Below are 22,262 nucleotides of genomic sequence, written 5' to 3' on the forward strand. Positions count from 1 at the left end.
ACAAATGAAAGATTTCTTGTCTGCCTTTGACATTTCAACAGTTGCTTGGATTTATAATGCATGAACTCAACTCCATGATAAGAACTCTGGAAAACTGTATGACTAAATCCATCAGCCCCTTCAGCTGAGAAGGGAGAGCACAGTTCTGTGGAAATTCAGCTTTTGTAATTTTCCAGCCCTGTTATTTATAATGTTTCCTGATGCTTATAGAAGCTGGGTACAGGATTTATAACATCAACAGGTTTCACTGCGCAGTGATTCCACTTTGTTACCTATCTTGAATCCATCAGAGGCTGTACTAATTTAATGAGAATACTTCTTCTCCTAAAAGATGTTAGCATCTGGTTTGTGTTATTTTGAGCTCTGCATTTCCATCATGAACATAATCACTCTGATGGCTCCAGCTCTGTTTTCATAAAGGAACCAGGATAATTCATTGCAGATGGTCTCATCTCATGCAGAAAAAAATCATCTTTAACAGCCATTTTCCAACCTGATTTAAAAATCTCTGTCCTGCCATGGAGTGAGAGGTGCTTCAGCCTTGCCCTGCTCCTGGTAACCCAGGCAGGACTCAGAGAAGCCCAGTGGCCAATGGATTTTATCTTCCCCCCTTTTTTCTTCTCCCAAAGGTAGTTCTCTTGTGTTCCAGGGGATCCATCTCTGGTTTGTATTGGCCTTGCTGGATGGATGTGGCAGCACTGAATGCTTCCCTCTGATATGGCTTTTCCAAAGCCCTGGCCTCAGTGCTGTGGTGGTGTCAACAGAATTGAGCCCTTAGAGGGGCCGTGGAGGCCTTTTGGGAAAGGAGGGAGAAATCCTTTGGGCCAGGCAGCACCGGAGGTTGAGGAGCTGGGGCCCCTTCAGGCACCAGAAAATGCCCCAGAAATGTGCACACCTGGAAGGAATCCCATCATTGCCCCCCACCTCAGGGTGTGTGCTCAGGGAAAATGGAGCCTCACCTTCAGAGGGGTTTGGATCACAAATAAATACAAATAAATAATACTACAAATAAATAATACTACAGATAAATCTGCCCTAGGAGCTCCCCCATCCCTGGAGTGTGTTTGTGTGCTCCCTTGGAGTGAGCCCATGGAAGGGGAAAGGTTCCCTCTGAACCTGGGAAATCCTTGAGCCACGAGTGCATTTGGGTTATCTCTGGTATGGACAGCATTGTCTTCATTTAAAAAAAAAGTAATTATGAAAAAGTCTTCTTTCCTTTGCAGGGCAAATTCATCAGGATTAACTTTGATGTCACTGGTTACATTGTTGGGGCCAACATTGAGACCTGTATCCTTTTTCCTGCCACATCTTGCAAAATGCAGCTGCCCTGCTTTGTTTTGCTTTTAACCCTAGAATTCATTGGAATGCAGTGAGAGGTTGCCACACTTGGACATTCCTTTGACAGCATCCATCTCTCCCTTTGTTTCAAAATAACTGCTCAAATATCACAGATTCAGCAGCTTCTGTGTGCTCAGAAATCCTAAACTCCCAAATCCCACCCCCTGGAACCTGCAGGGTTTTCAGGCTGGCCTTCAAGCCAGGCTGTGTTAGAAAGGGAAACCATGTGAAATGTGCTTGTGCTGGGAACATTTCTGAAAATCCCCAGTGCCTTCCTGAGGGGGAGCTGAGCCTCTGTGTGGTGCCAGGAGCAGCCCCTGCCTGGAGAGCAGCTCCTGATCCAGGACAGAGCCCAGCTCTTCTGGCTGCCATGAAGGTTCAGTGACACAAGGACTCCTACTATGCTTGATTAATTGTAATTAATACCAAAGCGAGTTCAGTTTTAGCTCTAAGAGTTGTTCTTGTTTATGAGTGGAAAACCAAGTCAAAACACTGGCACTGAAAGCCCTTCCCTGCAGTTGTTTTCTCTGTGTTAAAAATGCATTGTGTAATTTTGAGTTTTCTGGGAGAATAGCAGTGGAGTGGTCATAAAAGGATGGAGCTGGGAGTCTTGCTAAACAACATTAAGTGAATATTGATCATAAACAATGCTGTAGTTAAGTTTCCATTTGGTTCCTGTGTTTTGAAACTGCTTGATCTGAACATTTAAGTGTTTGGAATTGTCAGAAAATGTGATTTCCCAATAAGGCTGGGAAAGATCTATAGTTATTCAAAATATGCTGCAATGATAAGTGGGTTTTTTTCATTCACCACAGCACAGGAATGAAGGCAGCCTTTAGGAAAGTCCAGATGAATTGTTTTGCCCAGAGCTTTGTGAAAACAGGAGGATTTAACTCTTGGGGAATTTCTTCTTCATCACAGGAACCCATCCTTGCCATTTCAAATCCCTGTCCTACATTTGCTTTACAATACGGGATATCAAGAAATAAAAAAATGAAATAAGATTACAGCTCATGGCAGCTAATCAGGCACTACCTGCTGCAGGAATTGAATCTGGGAGCTGTTGAAAGGCAGTGTGGATTGTTATGGAAAAAGGCAATGCTTGAAGGGAATGGCAAATGCACTTGGGATAGTAAAGGACTTGTGAGTTCAGCAGCTGCTGCTTTTTGGGATTAGGAGTTCAGCTAGGACCTCAATGGAAGTGATGATGGAGAAGGAGGGAGCTCCCCCTCACCAAAAGTGCAGCTGGGCCATGGCAGACAGTGGTGGTTGCAAGGAGCAGGGGAAGCAGGGATGGGGGTGTAGAAATGTCAGGAGTTGGCTGGGATGAACAGTGGGTTTCTACCAGCTGGAAATCTCTTACTCAGTCACTAAAGTCCATGTTGGACCTGGTCCAGTCACAGAATGCCAGCCTGGTTTGGGGTGGAAGGGACCTCAGTGCCCATCCTGCCATGGCAGGGACACCTCCCACTGAACCAGGGACACCTCCCACTGCCTCAGGGACACCTCCCCCTGTCCCAGGGATACTTCCACTGCCCCAGGGTCACCTCCTCCTGCCCCAGGGACACCTCTCACTGCTATAGGGTCACCTCTCACTGCCCCAGGGACACCTCCCCCTGTCCCAGGGACACCTCTCACTGCTATAGGGACACCTCTCACTGTCCCAGGGACACCTCTCACTGCTATAGGGACACCTCTCACTGTCCCAGGTGCTCCCAGCCCCAGTGTCCAGCCTGTCCCTGGGCACTGCCAGGGATCCAGGGGCAGCCCCCGCTGCTCTGGGCATCGCTCCTGTAATTCTCTTTGGTCTCAGGCTGGTTCCCTGGCCTGCTTTGGGGTTCTCAGTAGGTTTTGAAGCAGGGATTGCAGGTGGCCCTTGACTCCAGGTGACCCCAGACCTGCTGGAGAAGTCTCGAGCCGTGCGTCAGGCCAAGGACGAGCGCACGTTCCACATCTTCTACCAGCTCCTGGCTGGAGCAGGAGAACACCTCAAATGTAAGCTGGGAATGTCCATCTGACACCCACTGGGTGCTGCATTGGTTGTTTCAGGGGTACAGGGTGGGTTTGAGTGGTTCTGTGGTTGTGAGTGGTGAGCTTTAGGGGAGAGGCTGGGTAGCTTTGCCCTGCAGTCACTGCTGGGGTGTGCTGGTGTTCACAGGGGTCCCAGGATGAGGGAAGAGATGAGAATCCTGACTCCATGTTTCAGAAGGCTGATTTATTATTTTATGATATATATTATATTAAAAGAAAATGATATATTAAAAGTGTACTAAAAGAATAGAAGAAAAGATTTCATCAGAAGGCTTGAAAGGAAAAGAAAGGAAAAGAATGATAATAAATTCTTGTGACTGCTCACAGCCTCAGCACAGGTGGCTGTCATTGGTCATCAAGTAAAAACAATTCACATGCTGGGTGAGCAATTCTCCAAATCACATTCCAAAGCAGCAAAAGATGGAGAAGCTGAAGCTTCCCAGCTTCTCAGGAGAAAAGATCCTAATGAAAGGATGTTTCAGAAAATATGTCTGTGACACTGGGTTTTATCAGACGTGCTGGGGAGCCACTCTGCCATCCCAAGGCAGTGACTCCTCCCTGCCAAAGCCCAGTTTGGGAATCCCTGGACTGGAGTGCAGAGTTCCCAGATGGAAACAAGCAGTCCCATCTCCTCCAGCCTGCAGAGAAATTTAACCCAAACCCAGTGAAACCCTGGGCTGTCTTCAAGCCATGGCAGTGCTGGGGTGGTTATCTCAGCTCTGTTTGGGGATTTTTTCCCTCCTTGGGAATTCCTGGTGGGCTGTGATAACTGGAGCTCATAAAGATACAGACTTCAGAGAACTGGTCCACTCCTCCTGTAGGAGATAAGGTGGTGCTCACATCCTTGATGGGATCATCAATCCCCAGCTCCATTTCTGCCTGGGTCTGGTAGCTTTCAGTAGAGGTTTCCTTTCAGGATATTCCAGATGAGGATTTGAGATGGATCTGGTTAATGTTCTGGGGCTGGTGTAATGCATTGGAGAGCTTGTGGAGGTTGCTGCAGGGAGAGTCTCAGTCTGGCCTCAGCTTGGGAGGTGGACTTGTATTTTTAGGGTATTTTTAGGGTTTCAGAAGCTGCTCTCCTGGCTTGTAGCCATTTCTGAGGGACTGGTTTCCTAAAGCAGAGCTGGGGAATTGAGTGAGAACAGAGCACGGGTGGGTGTGAACAGCATTGCTGAGCTTATTTTTCTGTCTCCTCCTCTTCCCCCAACACAGCTGACCTGCTGCTCGAGGGATTTAACAATTACAGATTTTTATCTAATGGCTACATCCCCATCCCTGGGCAACAAGACAAGGACAACTTCCAGGAGACAATGGAAGCCATGCATATCATGGGCTTCTCACACGATGAGATCCTGTGTAAGTTATGGAGCCTCTGGAATTTCCAGGGTCCTTTTCCCTCTCTCTCTCACACACACACTCTGCTAATTTAGTGTCACCAAGTTTAATGTTGCTTCAGTGTCTCTGACAGCCTGAAGAAAATGTTTGCTTGACTCCAACTGGAGTTGAATTCAAGCCATTTGCCCAAAAAGCACAGTACAAACTCTATTTCCTCCCTGAACTTCTTTCTCCTTGCAATCTGGAAGGAGAGTGACACAAGAAACAGGAGGAAAGTGTGTTCAGCTGAGCCCTGTGCCATGGAACTGATGCAATGTCTCTTGTTATCACAGCCATGCTGAAAGTGGTGTCCTCAGTGCTGCAGTTTGGAAACATTTCCTTCAAGAAGGAGAGGAACACAGACCAGGCCTCCATGCCAGAGAACACTGGTGAGTTCCCATGTCTGGGGGTGTCCTTGGGCTTGTGCTGAGCTCTCTGCCTGCCCTGTCCAGGGCAATCTTGGCAAGCACAGAGCAGTGCTGAGCATCCTTGGGAGGGGCCTGGGCTGATGGCACCAACAAACAATTCCTAAACCTCTCCCTTTCCATCTCCTGCTGCAGACAAATGCAAATGTCCATCAGGGGAATTGATGCTGTTTGCATTGCTGCTAAGCTTGGAACAAGTATTTTGGTTGTAATCTTGTTTATTGCTCTCTCCAAAGATTTAAGCCCTAGCAAGAAGTTCATGCTTAAATCAGTTTGTTTGCTTTGGTTGCTGAGAGCAGTTTTGTTGCCAATGATAAGAGCCCTGGAGCCAAGCACAACTTCCCTGGTGCAGTGGCTGAGGACAGGAATGCTGCATTTAGAGCAGGCTCACTTCTGGAGTGTCCTGGCAGTGTGGCTGACACTGAATTTATCAGTGCCTGCAATGCAATCAGCTTTGGGAAGGATACATTTCTTCCCCCACCCCCAAAAAAACCCAACAAGCTGCTGAGAGGCACATTTGAGGTTTTTATTGCAGGCTGCAGTGCCAGCCTTTGAAATGTTCTCAAGAGAGGCATTTTGGAGAGCTGGCATCACTGGAGGGGCAGGGGAACCCCCATTCCCAGGAGCTGCTGAGCTCAGCTTCTTGTCTGGTCTCATTCTGTAACTGCCCCAAATTCCTGAGCTCCTGGCTCACTTGCAAAGCCCAAAATTGTCCTTTCTGAGGGCAGTGGTGCTGCCCAGGTTAGAGGTCAGTAGTTACTGCCCTGGCTTTTGGCACTTTGTGTTGCAATGGGGAGAAAAGATGGGTGTGGGGTTAATTTTTTGGGCTTTTCCTGGTTTAGAGAACCCACCCAGGTCATGGGCCTTGTGGAAGGTGTAGGGTGGAAAGACAGATGCTTCTTGGCTGTCTGTAGTTGCATTACCATTGGTTTTTAGACATCAATTCTGAATTACAACACTGGCTATAAATACATTGATACTCCTAGGTATTTATAGTACTGGATCCAAAATTCTGACCTCTAAAGCCAAAAGGATGAAAAGCTCAGATCACAAAGCATATTCTGCTCTCTTATATTTAAGAATTTGGTATATGGTCTAAGTTATTGCATCTTGCTGGAGGAATTGAGGGTAACTGATCTCTCTTTTCTTGTCACATCCCATTGTGAGGGTTACCCTGCATCCTCTGCAGAAATCAGAGTGTCCCTACAGGGACTCCCCTTGCTCAGAGCCTGGGTGTGACACAGCCAGGCACTGCCTGTGTGGGTGGGAGGAGTTTGTGTGGGCACTGAGATGGGAACCCATTCAAAGAACCTGGGAACCAAATTCTCCCCTGGAGATGGTGAATGTAGATAAACAAATCCTGGGCTCAAGTACAGCTGTCAGAGCAGCCACAGAGCCTTTGTGGCTCAGGAGGATGGAGGAGCTGGGCTTGGAGAGTCAATTCATGCTCACCAGGCTGGGAAGGGACCTTGCAGCTGGGAGGGCAGAAGTTCAGAGCAACCTCATAAAGTTCATGTTCACCTCTGATAGGAGCTCCTCAGTATCTTGGCTTTGTAATTAATTCAGAACTTTCTGTCCAAACCCCAGCAGTAATAAAACATGGCTCAGGACATCAGGGTTTTCTCCAGTCCCACCTTTTCAATTGTCCTTTCTCGTTACAAACAAACAAGGAGGTGCCCTGCCTGTGGCAGGGGGTGAACTGGTGATACTTGAGGTCTCTTCTACTACCTGCTCTGGATCATTGGCTGGGATCTCACCTGCTGTGGTTTATTGGGATCATTGGCTGGAATCACTCCTGCTGTGGTTAATTGGGATTATTGGCTGGGATCACTCCTACTGTGGTTTATTTGGATCGTTCTCACCTGCTGTGGTTTATTGGGATCATTGGCTGGGATCAATCCTGCTGTGGTTTATTGGGATCATTGGCTGGGATCTCACCTGCTGTGGTTTATTGGGATCATTGGCTGGGATCACCCCTGCTGTGGTTTATTGGGATCATTGGCTGGGATCACTCCTGCTGTGGTTTATTGGGATCATTGGCTAGGATCATCCCTGCTGTGGTTTATTGGGATCATTGGCTGGGATCACTCCTGCTGTGGTTTATTGGGATCATTGGCTGGGATCACTCCTGCTGTGGTTTATTGGGATCATTGGCTGGGATCTCACCTGCTGTGGTTTATTGGGATAATTGGCTGGGATCACCCCTGCTGTGGTTTATTGGGATCATTCTCACCTGCTGTGGTTTATTGGGATCATTGGCTGGGATCTCACCTGCTGTGGTTTATCGGGATCATTCTCACCTGCTGTGGTTTATTGGGATCATTGGCTGGGATCACTCCTGCTGTGGTTTATTGGGATCATTGGCTGGGATCACTCCTGCTGTGGTTTATTGGGATCATTCTCACCTGCTGTGGTTTATTGGGATCATTGGCTGGGATCACCCCTGCTGTGGTTTATCGGGATCAGTGGCTGGGATCTCACTTGCTGTGGTTTTTTGGGATCATTGGCTGGGATCTCACCTGCTGTGGTTTATTTGGATCATTCTCACCTGAAGCACAGTTTATGACTGACTGGAAAGGCTGGGACAATAAACTCCATGTCCCTGGGTTATGCAAGGAGCTGAGTGTGGTATTTGGGGTGCTCTGGGACCCTCCTTCCTTGCACTGCAATATCCTTTACAGCATCCCCATGCTACTTAATATTTTCAAGTCCTTGTTTTATTTGTTTATTTTAACAATCCTGAGAGCACTTCCTGCTTGGCCCCTGAGGTTGTGAGTTTTATCTGATGTGCTGGTGCAGATTTGTTTGCTCAGAGCCCAGAAATGCTCCTGTTTGTGGCTCAAGTGAAGGAGTGCTCAGTTTGTGACACTCCCCTGATCTCACTGCTTGTGTGTCAGGTCATGAACCCTTCCAGTGAACATATGGCCAGACAGAGAATCTCAACATTAAAGAGCAATAATAGTTTTCTTAATACTAAAGAAAAAAATAATGCAGCAGAAACTCTCCTATATTAGTATGAACATCTGTTTTCCAATGCTATTTGAAAAAATCCAGCTTTTTATTTTCATTTTGACAGTAAAAGAAGCTATCAGATGATAAAGATAAGGGGCCAAGTTCTTACTGGGTGGTGTGGAGAGCTTCCTGCTAAAGGGCAACACTTCCCTGGATCTAAAAATACCCTCAGTGTCACTGTCATTTTTAGAAGTGTGGAATCACAGCCACCCGAGCTCCTGGGCCTCGTGTTCAGGGGAGGGACTGATGCAGCAGGAGCCTGTAGGGCTGGTGTGGGTAATGCACATTTAAATAATGAAATGACACCAGGAGGCTCCTGCTGTTGGAGTGCACTGCTGCCTGTGCTGCTGTTCTGTGTGAAGTATTGGAATCCCAGGCTGGTTTGGGTTAAAGGTTATCCCATTCCAGAAGGGACCCCTCCCACTGTGCCAGCCTGTCCTGGGGAGTGCTCAGCTCCCTGGCAAGGTGGCACAGCCCTGCTTTGGGCTGGCACAGCTGCCTGCCCTGAGCCGGGTTTTCAGGCACCTTTAGGATGGTGGATTTGATGTGTGATGTCCCCATGCTGTCCTTTTTTCCTGGGCATCAGAAAAGGGATGTGTTCCCTTTCAGAGCAGCTAAATGAGCTGTTACTGAGCTGGCTCCTGATGAATTCCAGCCTTTCCCTGCTCCCCAGGCACATCCAGCTGTGTCCCTGTGGAGAGCTCTGCCAGCCTTGGGGACACAGCCCCCGAGACTGGCACTGACCTGGGCACTGACCCTGGGCACTGACCCTGGGCATTGACCTGGGCACCTGTGCTGCTCCTGAGATGGCAGCTCCTGGTGTCTCAGTGCTCCCTTTGTCCCTCTGTCCCCGTGTCCCTCTGTCCCCGTGTCCGTGTGTCCCTCGCAGTCGCACAGAAGCTCTGCCACCTGCTGGGAATGAACGTCATGGAGTTCACCCGCGCCATCCTCACCCCCCGCATCAAGGTGGGCCGGGACTACGTGCAGAAAGCCCAGACCAAAGAACAGGTGAGCTCTGAAAGGTCCACAAAGCCCAGACCAAAGAACAGGTGAGCTCTGAAAGGTCCACAAAGCTCAGACCAAAGAACAGGTGAGCTCTGAAAGGCCCACAAAGCCCAGACCAAAGAACACGTGAGCTCTGAAAGGTCCACAAAGCCCAGACCAAAGAACAGGTGAGCTCTGAAAGGTCCACAAAGCCCAGACCAAAGAACAGGTGAGCTCTGAAAGGCCCACAAAGCCCAGACCAAAGAACAGGTGAGCTCTGAAAGGCCCAGAAAGCTCAAACCAAAGAACAGGTGAGCTTTAAAAGGTGCTTTAAAGACCTTTAAAGGCTGAGGGAAGCTGCCTTGTCCTCATTAGCTCCTAACAAAGACAAGTGGCTTTCAGCATTTGCTGCTCTGTTAAAGCTTTACTGTCTTTGTGAAATGTTCTTATATGGTAAAAATCATTTGTAGAACAGAAGAAACCTTTCCATTTCCTTGATTTTCTCCTGGTTTCATCCTTTCATGTTGTGACATTATCAAATACTTGGAGACCTTTTGTTTTTATGGAACAGTTTAGAAAGAAATTTTTCTTAACATTGATCAAACTCCCAACTGTTCCTACTGCTTGTTTTCATTCCTCACTGGTATTAACTCCATCCAGCTTCTTCCTTCACCAAGTTATTTGTGATAACATCCACGTCTGTGTCCTTTTGATGGCTTTTCCAGGGTAAATAAATGTTCCTGTTTGGGTTTGCAGGCGGACTTTGCAGTGGAAGCCTTGGCAAAGGCCACCTACGAGCGCCTGTTCCGCTGGCTTGTGCACCGCATCAACAAAGCCCTGGACAGGACCAAACGCCAGGGAGCCTCCTTCATTGGCATCCTGGACATTGCTGGCTTCGAGATCTTTGAGGTACAGGGAGATGTCCCTGCTCAGGGTTTCCTTTTCCTGTTTCTGTGGGGTCAGGACAGCTGCAGAGGCAGCTGGTCTGAGGTTACACGAGGGATTTGTTTAGGTGTACAAAGGCTTTGACAGCCCAAAGTTACAGTGCCAGAAAATCATAATTTAATATTTAATCCTTCTTTATGTGTGATAGTTGTTCTTACTATAATTTAATTGTTCCTACTATAATTTAATTGTTCCTACTATAATTTATGTCCTGGAGATTGGTAGAATTGCTTTCCAGTTTTCTTTGCGTTACGTTCGAACTCGGCGAAGTTTTGGAGAATTTCCTTATAAAGTCAAATTTTTGCCTCCCAGATCTGTGGTGTCTTGTCACTGACTCATTCTTGAACACTGCTGTTGTTTTGCAGCTGAACTCCTTTGAGCAGCTCTGCATTAACTACACCAACGAGAAGCTGCAGCAGTTGTTCAACCACACCATGTTTATCCTGGAGCAAGAGGAATATCAGCGAGAGGGCATCGAGTGGAACTTCATCGATTTTGGCCTGGATCTGCAGCCTTGCATTGACTTAATTGAAAGACCTGTAAGTTTGCACATGAATAATGCTCTGAGGAGAAGAGCTTGGAGTGCTGACTGTGTCTTTTGCTGCCTGCAAATGAGACATTTCTTTGTGGAGCTGTCATTAAGAGGGAATTAACAGGAATGCTGAAGTTCAAATCTAAAATACCGTGTATTGTTAATAAAAGGATTTATCCAGAGGGGATTTTGCCCTTATGTCAGTGCAAAACACTGAGCTCAAGATATGAAGCTGCTATTTTTATACCTTTTTCCCTGGTACTAATGAAGTCATTAATTCTGTCAGTGTCATTAAACTGTGCCATTGTGGTGTAGGAGCTTTGGGACTCGGGTAGAAAGTTTTCCCAAGACTTCTGGTAGATTTCCTTCATTGGAAATCAATAACAAAATTCCTGAAACTTCATGAAGAGTAGAGTTTCCCCTCAGAAAATTGCCTTGCAAATAGGAAAACAGGATCTTAGAAGTGGTTTTAGTCACTGTGGTTTTTAACATCCTCCTCTGGCTGCTCAATCCATGGAAGCTGAGGAGCAGCAGGAGCGGATGGGGAGAACAGAGACTCCAGAAAGTTTGTTCTGTCCATGTCAGAACCTTTTAAATGAAACCTGGGCCAGTGCAGGTACTCTCCTGCCCATTTCTGTGTATCCTGGGGTGCAGGGGAGCTCCCAGTGCTGCTGCTGTGCATCCTGACCAGCAGAAAAGCTGCATTCCTGTTTCCCTATGGGAAAAGAGAAATCTAGTTTCAGTTATCAAAGGTCTGCACTTGGTGTGTGGAACTGAGAAAGTTCTGCCTCCTTGGAAGGTAAAATCTCCTCCAAAAGGCCTCAGGGGACAAGCGTGGCTGCCCTCAGTGTGCACATGTTTAGGTGAATACCCTAAAACACCTCAAGTTATTTATTAACTTCAAATCAAACCTCAGTACCCTCCCAGCTGTTCTGTAAGTGTGATGCCAGGTACATTGAAACATCTCTCACCAAAGGGGTGAACTTTGCATTCCCTCAGAACCTTTTAAGTATAAATCCTGACAAAGCAAGGCTCTGGTCAGCATGGACCAGCTCAGTGGTGTCCCCATGGGTATTGGAATGAGTTTGTTTGAATCAGCTGTGACATCCTTCTTGACCTGGACTCCCCCACAGCTTGTTTTACTGAAATTAGGCTTGGAACATTTGGGACTACCCTTACTGTGATGTTCAGTGGTGCACTGGAAATATTAAACTTTGAAAAAAAAAAAATTATATATATACATATATAAAACATGAGCACACTCTCAAACTGCTTTTCAGGCAAATCCTCCTGGTGTGTTGGCATTGCTGGATGAAGAATGCTGGTTCCCTAAAGCTACTGACAAGACATTTGTGGAGAAATTGGTCCAAGAGCAAGGAACTCATTCCAAATTCCAAAAGCCAAGGCAACTGAAGGACAAAGCAGACTTCTGCATTATTCACTATGCAGGGAAGGTAAGGGCTCAACATTAAATTCTAGTTTGGAAAGGTTGGTTTGGGTAAAGTTCTCTGCTTTCCTTCCCAACCCTGGATGCAAAAACAGACGACTTCTGCCTTGGTTGGAGCAGAACCATGCTGGTCTACAGAGATTTTAGGGAATCTCTGTAGGGAATAAGGGAATTTTAGGGCTCCCTGGGTTGTGATGAAGCCCAGGTTGGTATCAATGATTTTTTAGCTGCTGAGCTGGGGTTTATTTGGAAACCACAGATTTGGCCCTTTAAAGATAAGAACTTTGTTTTCTGTATAGGACCAAGTGTTTAAATGTAAATACTGTAGAGAAATTTTAAAAAATCATGCTGCAGCACATCCTTAATTTACTCTCCAGTAATTTAGATAAAGTAATTGGTGACTATCCTAGAGCTGGTTTTGCATCCTCATAAATGAAACTTATTTTGGCAATAAACTGGGCAGCAAATAAACACCCACCCAGCTGTCAGTAAGAGAGCAGTCAGATTGCTGAATTTTAAAGAAAACCCCCATTTACTCTTCCAAAAGCATGACAAACTTTGAGCTGTCCTAAGGAGGCTCAGCCAGCAAATGTGAGCAGCAGGCAGGGCTGGATCTGAGCCTGGAGGGCTTTGCCAGCCTTGGTGCTCCTGAGCTTGGGCAGTGAGAGGGAAGCACCTCTGGTGTTTGATGCTGAGCAATGGACACCTGGAGCTGGTTTTGCTCTGAGCCTGAGCCCTTGGCTGCCCTGCAGGTGGACTACAAGGCAGATGAGTGGCTGATGAAGAACATGGACCCCCTGAACGACAACGTGGCCACGCTCCTGCACCAGTCCTCCGACAAATTCGTGGCTGAGCTTTGGAAGGATGGTAAGAGAGCTCTGAGCACAGATTGTTGGTGATTTCACCTTGCCTGGATGAGTTGTTTGGGGTGGTTTTTTAATGCCTGTTCCTTCCTCACCCTCCACTTCTCCATTGTAAATCCCTACAGCATTTTCTCTCTTACTTAGTGCCCAAAGTCCACCAAGGAAGATGAGTTGCACCTCTGGTCCCTTGCACATGTTACCATTTCTGAGTAGCTGCTTCTCATGTTCATTACTGGAACTGATACTCACTTATTACTTGTTTCTCTGTGTCCAATTTCATGTGGAATCTTGTCCAGAACCCTTGGTTGGGGCTTGCTGCAGTGGAGCCCTGAGTGTGAACAGCTGGGCTGGTTCTTGCTGTTGGTAAAGCATTGTAAACACTGTGTCTGTGAGCACCAGCACAGTTATTTCCTGTGCAGTGGTGGGTGGTACTCTGGAAACCCACATCTCCTCAAATTCATTGCAATAGCAGCTGTAGAAGGGCTGAGATTAAAATCAAATCCTGTTTTAGCTGCACACTGCTGCTCAGCCAGGTTACCTGCCCATCACCTGGAAGTATTCATCAGTACTTGCACCAAATGACTCCAAAAGCAGAAACAGCCACATAAATACTTAGCAGGGACTTTTCTATTCTGCTTTTTAACATCACAGTCTGCTGGTTAGTGTGTATTCACATGTCACAGGGTATAAACCCTGCGGTTTGCTGCTTGAGGAGGAAATGAAGCTTGTGATTTAGGTGGTGCTGGAGGTTAATGCTGAGTTTCCCTCTTTGGGCAGCCACAGAGAGCAGCTTTAATGAATCTGTAAAGAACTTTTTTGGTTGGGGATCTGCCCCTTTCCCTTGGAGGACACACACAGAGCACAATTGTGTTTTGGTCCAAATCCTCACACCCTGTTCCCACAGACCATTGAAATGTGCATGGGATATGTTGTGGCACAGTGAAGTGTGTTTGCAATTGATGAACCTGTTGTTTTTACTAACTCAAGTGTCTTGTGTATCTGCTCTTCTGTCTTTGTGTTTCTGCTGTTTCTCTGCCTTAGAGATTCAGAATATTCAGAGAGCCTGTTTCTATGACAATATTTCTGGTCTTCATGAGCCACCAGGTGAATGGATATAAAACACTAGGCCTACTAAAGGCAGGGCTGTTGTACCTCCAGGAGAACCATTTTTGCTCGTAGGCTTGCATGAACTTCTCATTTCATGCTGAATTTAGGTAAAACCCCCCCAGCCCCCCTGGGGCCCCCAGTGCATTCCTGTCCAGCTGCTGCTGCACACACACAAAGCATCTCCAGTTTTGCATTGCAGATGAAAAGGTTTGTTGCTTCCTGGTTCCATGAGGAGATGTAGAATTGCCTCTAAAAGTGACAATTCTGGTAGCTGCAAGCATTTGAGAGAATGCAAAAGCTTTGGAACACTATCAAGCTTCTTTCTGCAGTCCAACATTGACAAAACTCTGGGATGTTTTAGGACGTGGCTGTGTCCTTTTGGGAGGAGAGCTCAAGAATGTTTTGAAGTATCAGGATGAGTGCTGCAGTTTTAGTGGGGGTAGAAAGTGGAATAAACTTCTTCCAGCCTTGTTGGAATTGTCCTTTTATTTAAAAGCCTATTAATTGTAATATTTATATAAGCTGCAGATGTTTTTAGGGGTATTGAGAAATCAATAAATGCACTTGGAATGTTTTTGAAGACAGTTTAGATATTCAGTTCAACTTCCTCATCCTTCTTGGATTCCTCTCCCCAAGTTTAGAAACACATGGATGTGAAGGTTGTGCCCTCAGATTTTGGGTTTATCTCTCACCACTCCTGATAGATCCCATCCCTGAGGAAACCAGGGCTGTTCCTAAAGGAATTCCTGCAGAGCTTTGATCCAGGGGCTCCAGCCAGGGGTGGTGGCCCAGTCATGCAGTTCATGCTTTAACCGATAGGCAGAGCTCACATTTAACTCCAGTCATCCTGTTTGAAATGTAAATCACCCTCCTAGAGGGGAGCAGCACAAAACTGGGCAGGATCAGATCTGTGTGCCAAATTGTGGGAAGTACAAGGTGAAATTAAGCTGAGTGGTTGCAGTCTTTAGTGGGTCCTGGTGGCTGCAGGTTCCTAATATTGACAATCATTTCATCCCCTATAAAACTGACTCCTGTAGTCTCTGTCCCATGTCTGATTTGGGACTGAATTCTGCTTCAAAACAAATATTTGGGATTTGACCTTATAAACACCTTATCAGTGACTTACTTCTCCAGCTTTAATAAGTTTAATTCTTGTGTTCAAAACCTGTGGAGGATACAGGCTCTGCTCTACAGACAAGACTTAAAACTGATTATTCAAATTTGCTGCCCTGTATTTCTCTGCTTTTAATTTTCCTTTTTTTTAAATAGACCTTTGACCAGTTGAATATTGGGAAGAAGTTAAATAGTGTCCCTTACTTGTCAGATAATCCTGATAGCAAAGCACAATTCCCTCTGCTTTGGTTTGAATGAATTTGAAGATAATGTGACAAAAGTGAAGCTGTAGCCTACAAATATATTCTTGTTTCTGGCTGCCCAGCTTGGATTTCATGGAGAACCCACAAATGCTGGGATTTGCTCAGTCCTGAGAAGCACCAACTGTAATTACTGAGGTGTTAAACCACCTGTGTATCTTTTAGTGAACTGTTTAACAACCCTTGACATGCACGTGGAATCACCTTCAAGGTTTTAATAATGGCACTCACATTTCTAATTGTGCTTCTGAAAAACAAACCCTCGAGATCCTTACCCAAAATGTTCCAAAAAATCAAATACAAATCTCTATTGTGAAGCTTTAGTAAAGGCAGCTTGGAAGTGCTTTGGTGGGGAGTTTTCCTGGTTGGAAACTTGTCTTTTGGGCAGGGAGATCTTTGCAGGTGTATTTAAGAAATGGGAAGAACTCTCCCAAACAGCAGCTGAGCACAAGTCTGGCAGATACTTTTTCCCCTCTTGTCACTGAAATAACACTATTTCCAACTCTTCTGGAAATTTCTGTTGAAAGATGAACTAAACTCAGGTTTAAGCTATCTCATTGTCCTAAGTGACTTTTCATGCACAGCTGTGTAATTCCAAATGTTGAACCCATGAGCACTGTGCAGTGTAAGGACTCGGATAGAGAGCTGCCCGTGAGCTGGCATTTGCCTCTCTATGAGGGATTTAACCACAGAAAGCAGCTCTCCTGGTCATGTAGAACTGCAGGCAAAGAGCTGGATGTTCCAGCCTGTACCTCCTGAAGCTGCACTCGTGTGCTGGATGAGTCTGTGGCTGTTGGTCCCCGAGCTTGTGTCGCGGTCCCGCTGCGCTGCCTCGCCCGCCAGCGCTGTCCCCGGCTTCTGCTGCTGCTCCCGTGCCACCAGGGCCACCGGGGCCACCCCGCTCAGCCCTTGCCTCTTGTCCCCCGCAGTGGATCGCATCGTGGGGCTGGACCAGGTGACGGGCATCACGGAGACGGCCTTTGGCTCAGCCTACAAGACCAAGAAGGGCATGTTCCGCACCGTGGGCCAGCTCTACAAGGAGTCCCTGACCAAGCTGATGGCCACGCTGCGCAACACCAACCCCAACTTCGTGCGCTGCATCATCCCCAACCACGAGAAGAGGGTAGGGCTGCAGGCCACTGCTGCTGCCTGCTTCTCCTGTTCCCACCTGCCCTGAGCCCTGAGTCCTGCCCAGGCCTTCCCGCTCCACTCAGGGCTGTCACACACACCGGGCAATGTCTGCTCAGAGCTCCCTGCCTGTCCCCTGACTCACCAGCTGCCTTCTGGCCTCAGCAACTGAAAGTGCACTTTGCCACTGTAATAATTAATTTAATAATAGAATTTAATTTTTTACTTTATAATTTATTTAATTTATAATTTAATAATATAAATCAATTTTATAACTAATTTAATAATTAATTTAATGCCAAGTAAAAGAATCCGTGTTTTATTTTGTCCAGGCTAGAAAACGGAAAGTAGTTTGCCACTGTAACAATTAATTTAATAATATAATTTAATTTTTTACTTTATTTAATTTATTTAATTTATAATTTAATTTATTTCATTTATACTTTAATAATATAAATTAATTTTATAACTAATTTAGTAATTAATTTAATGCCAATTAAAAGAATCTGTGTTTTATTTTGTCCAGGCTAGAAAACTGAATGTACAGTTTGCCACTGTAACAATTAATTTAATAATATATTTTAATTTATAATTTGTTGAATTGATTTAATTTAATTTATTTAATTTATAATTTATTTCATTTATAATTTAATAATATAAATTAATTTTATAACTAATTTAATAATTAATTTAATACCAATTAAAAGAATCTGTGTTTTATTTTGTCCAGGCTGGAAAACTGAAAGTACAGTTTGCCACTTAGACCAGTTAAAATAATCCGTGTTTTGTTTTCTCCAGGCTGGAAAACTGGACCCACACCTGGTTCTAGATCAGCTCCGCTGCAATGGGGTTTTGGAAGGAATAAGGATTTGTCGGCAGGGATTCCCTAACAGGATCGTGTTCCAGGAATTCAGGCAGAGGTAACAGCAGCAGCAGCAGCCTTTTCTGTTCTTAGGAGCCTTTTGAGTTCCTTATTAAATAATTAGAGACCCCACATTCCTCCCTTCTCTCCCAGCACAGCTCAAAGGGAATCAAAACCTGGGAATCAAAACCTGGTTGTGAGGCCTTGAATTTCAAGTGTTTACCTACTGCAGTTTATTCTGAAGGCAGTAGGGAAGGGAAACAATCCAAAATTGGCTGCTGGAAAAGCTTCCTGGAGGAATTCCCTAACTGTGCACTTGGTCACTGTAGTTTATGCTATAAATCACTAAGTTTATACTATAAATCACTTAATTTATACTCTAAATCACACTGTTCATTGCTGAGTGTAAAGGTGTTTTTTCATTTGCCTTCCAGGTATGAGATCCTCACTCCCAATGCAATTCCCAAAGGTTTCATGGATGGTAAGCAAGCCTGTGAGCGTATGGTAAGTGTTCATTGCTAAATATTGTCTAAACATTGGAAAATTCCCCATAATTGTCCTTTTCTTGGTGTAACAACAGCACCCTTGCCTGTCTGTTCAGATCAGAGCCTTGGAGCTGGACCCCAACTTGTACAGAATTGGACAGAGCAAGATCTTCTTCCGAGCTGGAGTCCTGGCACACCTGGAGGAAGAGAGGGACCTGAAGATCACAGACATCATCATCTTCTTCCAGGCAGTGTGCAGGGGATACCTGGCCAGGAAGTGAGTGTACTCTGCCCCTCTGATGGGGAGCTGTGCATTACAACTTGAATTTCAGGAGAGATTTTCTGAGTGTGTTGCCTGAGGAACTGTAATTGTATCCTGGGTATTAAGAGGATTTTTGCCTGGGGAGAATTTGCACCTTCATTCCTTAACAATATCTCCTTTCTCTGCTCTTCCCTTTGTGGCACACACAGCCCTTTACAGTGGCTGCAAATTCATTTTCTCTCCTCCTGTCCCACTGGAGGTTCCTGGAAGTTTGTTGGAAAGCTGCTTTTGAAAAATTAAAGTAGCTAATCCATCCTGATTTTGTCCTTTTAAGAAAAAAGTTGAGAGTAAGAGCAAACAGCATTTTTAATTATTGGAAATGGTGAATGCAGCTCTTGCTCTGACTCTATAGGAGCAAGAACTCATAAATTCAGTGTAGTTACTGAAACTTATAAATAAGCCTATTTATGGTCTGTAAGTGTTGTAGGGTTGGGTGACCTGAAAATTAAATGATGGTCAGCTGTATTTAACACATTTATTTTTTTAACTTTTTGCTGTATTCAGGGCCTTTGCAAAGAAGCAGCAGCAGCTGAGTGCATTGAAAATCCTGCAGAGGAATTGTGCTGCATATCTGAAGCTGAGGCACTGGCAGTGGTGGAGAGTCTTCACCAAGGTTCCTTCTGTTCTGTCCTTTCTGTTTGATTCACCTGTAAATAGCTGAGTGCAGGCTCTCACATCTTCATTTCCCCCCTGTGCAGGTGAAGCCTCTTCTGCAGGTCACTCGTCAGGAAGAAGAGCTTCAAGCCAAGGACGAGGAGCTGATGAAGGTGAAAGAAAAACAGACAAAAGTGGAGGCAGAGCTCGAGGAAATGGAAAGGAAACATCAACAGGTTTGTGTCCAAGATCAGCTTTTGGTATGCAGGACAGGGATTGTGCTGTGTCCCATGTGGGGGAGCCTAAGAGGGTCAGGTGAGCTGATTCCCACTCTGCTGGAGTGTGGAATGGGAAGATGCAGCCCTGGAATGTGGAATAGGGATGCAGAAACATCTTACCAAAACAAAACCTGATTTTGTGGCCTTCCCTGGTTTACAGGAGAAATTCAGTGGCAGAGTCATTCTGTGCCTGGGCTGGGCAGGCTGTGGGCAAACACTTGGGGCAGCTCTGCAGATCTTTGGTGTTTTTCTGTGCTGGCAGAAATTTGGTGAATAAAGGAGGAGCAGTTCCAGTGTCACCTGGAGAGACAAGGAGCTGATGGATGCACCTCAGTGGGTGGGGGCACCCCAGGGCTGGCAGGCAGTGCCTCCATTCCAGTGACAAGTGGCATCCTCAGGGCTGGGGCCTGGGACTGGCCAGAAGTGCCAGGATCAGCCCATGGCACTGCCCTGCCACTCTGCAGGAAATGCTGCTGGATTCTGAGCTGGGGTCCTCTGGGCTGCTCCTAAAGCCTCTGGGTTTGGGATGTGGACAGGGGAGGCAGGAACTGGAGCACAGCATGGCCTTGAAGTAATCTCTGACCAGAGTCTCTGAAGTGTCGTTTTTAAAGCTTCACTGCCTTTTGTATTTGCAGGTGCTGGAGGAGAAGAACATCCTTGCAGAGCAGCTCCAGGCTGAGACAGAGCTCTTTGCAGAGGCTGAGGAGATGAGGGCTCGCCTGGCTGCCAAAAAGCAAGAGTTGGAAGAAATTCTCCATGATCTGGAGTCCAGGGTTGAGGAGGAGGAGGAAAGAAACCAAATATTGCAGAATGAGAAGAAGAAGATGCAGGGCCATATCCAGGTATGGCTCTCAGTGACTGGAGGTGGGAAGTGGGATGGGGAAGCTCCCTCAGCTTCTCTGCAGGACAGAGGAATTTGGCTCCTGAGTGGAATAAAATGATTTCTCTTCTCTCTTCTCTCTTCTCTTCTCATGGTGTCACTTGTGAGAGAAATGTTCCTTTTGGACTGAAATCCAGGGAACATCATGAAGGAAATGACTCCTTTGACTTCACTAAGACAATGTCATTTCCTCCAGCTTACTTGATTGAGGTGCTTTTGAAAATCAGATTATTTAGATGCTTTCTTTTAAATGATGGTGGCCCTGAAAAAGGGAGTAGCTGAGAACTTACCTGCCTTTAAAAATATTAAAAGTAGTTGAAGAGGGAATAAACTCCACTTCTCACAGCTTTTGATGCAATTTAAAAATGTGTATTAATCATATTTAAATGAATCATGTTTAAACCCTCAGGAGCACAGGGCATTATTGCTTTTTAGCTCTTTGTGTCAATAAGTGGACTGGCTCAGCTGTGATACTGAAATAAGGAGGGTTGTTTCCTGTGGAATCTCTTCTCAGATCCTGGTGGTTTTCCACCAGGAGCCCCATTCAGGTGCAGTGTGCTGGGAAGCCTCTGACCAATCAGCCTGGTCTGATTGGCTGTCATTAATTACAGATTTTTTATTTTATAGTTGGAATTAGGAAGGTGAAGCCTGTGGCAGTGAGTTTGTTTTCCCTAGAGAGCACATTTCACCCAAAGCTGGAATCCAGAGCATCAAAAATTCCATGTGCATCCCATGGCCCTTCATTCCTCACCAGATCATTGATCCTGTAAATGAATCTAGCAAAGCAAATGTGGGTTTGCTGTGTGTTAGGGCAAGAGGCTTTTCAAAGTAACCCATCTTTGTCACTAAGTTAACAAAACCCAAGTTACCACCTGGATAACCTGGAAAATGCTCAGATGCAGCTGTCTCTGTTCCAGGACCTGGAGGAGCAGCTCGATGAGGAGGAGGGAGCTCGGCAGAAGCTGCAGCTTGAAAAAGTGACAGCTGAAGCAAAGATCAAGAAGATGGAGGAGGAGATCCTGCTGTTGGAGGACCAAAATTCCAAATTTCTGAAGGTGGGAGCAGTGGAGGAGCTGCTGGCACAGGGTCTGGGCACCTTTGGGTGTGAGACACTGGGGATGAGCTTGGGCTGGCATTCCAGAGGGAGTTTGTCATGCACTCTTCCCAGTTTCATGACTCTCCCAAATCTTAGAGCTGGAAAAATGGTTTGTAGCTGCCATTGTTCTCTGCAAACAGATTTCCAGTGCTGTCCTAAAGCCAGGTGTGCTGAATTTCAGGTCTCTCTTGGAAAATAAGTGTTCATGGTTCCAAACAGTTCCAGTTGGTCCTTGATACTGACAATCACTTGAAATAAAATCTGTGGTAGAAATAAAATGTGTAATAGAATCTTGTGCTGTCTGACAGCCTCTGTGGGTTCTGTACATTCCTTTATTTGCACTGCTCAGGGACTGTGGAAGCTGTGTTGAATTTATTTTGAAGTTATTTTCCCTCCCCTCTCTCCTCCCCAGGAAAAGAAGCTGATGGAGGATAGGATTGCTGAGTGCTCTTCTCAGCTGGCTGAAGAAGAAGAAAAAGCCAAAAACTTGGCCAAGCTGAAGAACAAGCAGGAGATGATGATCACTGATTTGGAAGGTCTGGAATGGCCTGGGGGCAGCCAGGGGGGATGGATCCCCTGGGCAGGGTCTGCTCCCCTGAGCTGGGCAGAGCCACAGCTGCTGCTCCTGGGGGAAATCTGTGTCCCTGCCTGCTCAGTCTCTCTCCTGCTCAACTCGTCAGGGTTTCAGCTTTGAGAATCCATGTCCTTTGTAGACACACAGGAATTCCTGCTCTTGCCTGTGTCCATTAGCACCAAGGGAAAACATCCTGGCTCCTGGAAGCTTCTCCCACTTCCCTCTCACACCAGAGCAGTGTGTTCCTGCAGGAATGGCAGCAGGCACTCTTTAGGCTTCCAGGGTTGTGTTTCAATAAGCAAATCTCAATTGTTTTGCTTTTCTTAATATTTATCTTCATTATATTTAGAGATATATTTTATTTTACAGTGTTTTATTTTATTGAGCAGCCTGCTCTGGTGGAAGGTGTCCTGCCCAAGGAATGATCTGAGCTTTAAGGTCTCCTACGACCCAAACCATTCCATGATTCCACCTAAAATGGTTCCATTCCTTTAGCCATTTATTCCTGGTTGTTTTGCCAGTGTTGTCACAAGTTAAACCTGCCCCATATGCAACCCTTCTTGATTTTGTGCTGTTTTATTTTAATTACTATAGATACTGCACAACATT

The 22,262-nt window shown here is 45.9% G+C and overlaps 1 protein-coding gene across 4 annotated transcripts in view; it reads left to right on the forward strand.

Moving 5' to 3' along the window:
• MYH10 (myosin heavy chain 10) overlaps positions 1-22,262 on the forward strand; it is a 90,773-nt gene that overhangs the window by 51,327 nt on the left and 17,184 nt on the right. For 2 of the 4 annotated variants that reach the window (XM_077188324.1, XM_077188325.1), the window contains 19 exons: positions 1,224-1,287; positions 3,235-3,333; positions 4,585-4,728; positions 5,040-5,135; positions 9,073-9,191; positions 9,924-10,076; positions 10,478-10,651; positions 11,925-12,098; positions 12,844-12,958; positions 13,996-14,058; positions 16,364-16,557; positions 17,361-17,482; positions 17,859-17,928; positions 18,026-18,186; positions 18,736-18,844; positions 18,930-19,061; positions 19,739-19,945; positions 20,901-21,038; positions 21,492-21,615. In XM_077188324.1, the coding sequence (XP_077044439.1) occupies positions 1,224-1,287; positions 3,235-3,333; positions 4,585-4,728; positions 5,040-5,135; positions 9,073-9,191; positions 9,924-10,076; positions 10,478-10,651; positions 11,925-12,098; positions 12,844-12,958; positions 13,996-14,058; positions 16,364-16,557; positions 17,361-17,482; positions 17,859-17,928; positions 18,026-18,186; positions 18,736-18,844; positions 18,930-19,061; positions 19,739-19,945; positions 20,901-21,038; positions 21,492-21,615 (2,458 nt within the window). The remainder of the gene's footprint in view (positions 1-1,223; positions 1,288-3,234; positions 3,334-4,584; positions 4,729-5,039; positions 5,136-9,072; positions 9,192-9,923; positions 10,077-10,477; positions 10,652-11,924; positions 12,099-12,843; positions 12,959-13,995; positions 14,059-16,363; positions 16,558-17,360; positions 17,483-17,858; positions 17,929-18,025; positions 18,187-18,735; positions 18,845-18,929; positions 19,062-19,738; positions 19,946-20,900; positions 21,039-21,491; positions 21,616-22,262) is intronic. The other 2 variants (XM_054645090.2, XM_077188326.1) reach the window with 1 other exon arrangement.

This window comes from Agelaius phoeniceus, chromosome 19, assembly GCF_051311805.1.
Source record: "Agelaius phoeniceus isolate bAgePho1 chromosome 19, bAgePho1.hap1, whole genome shotgun sequence".
NCBI lineage: Eukaryota > Metazoa > Chordata > Aves > Passeriformes > Icteridae > Agelaius > Agelaius phoeniceus.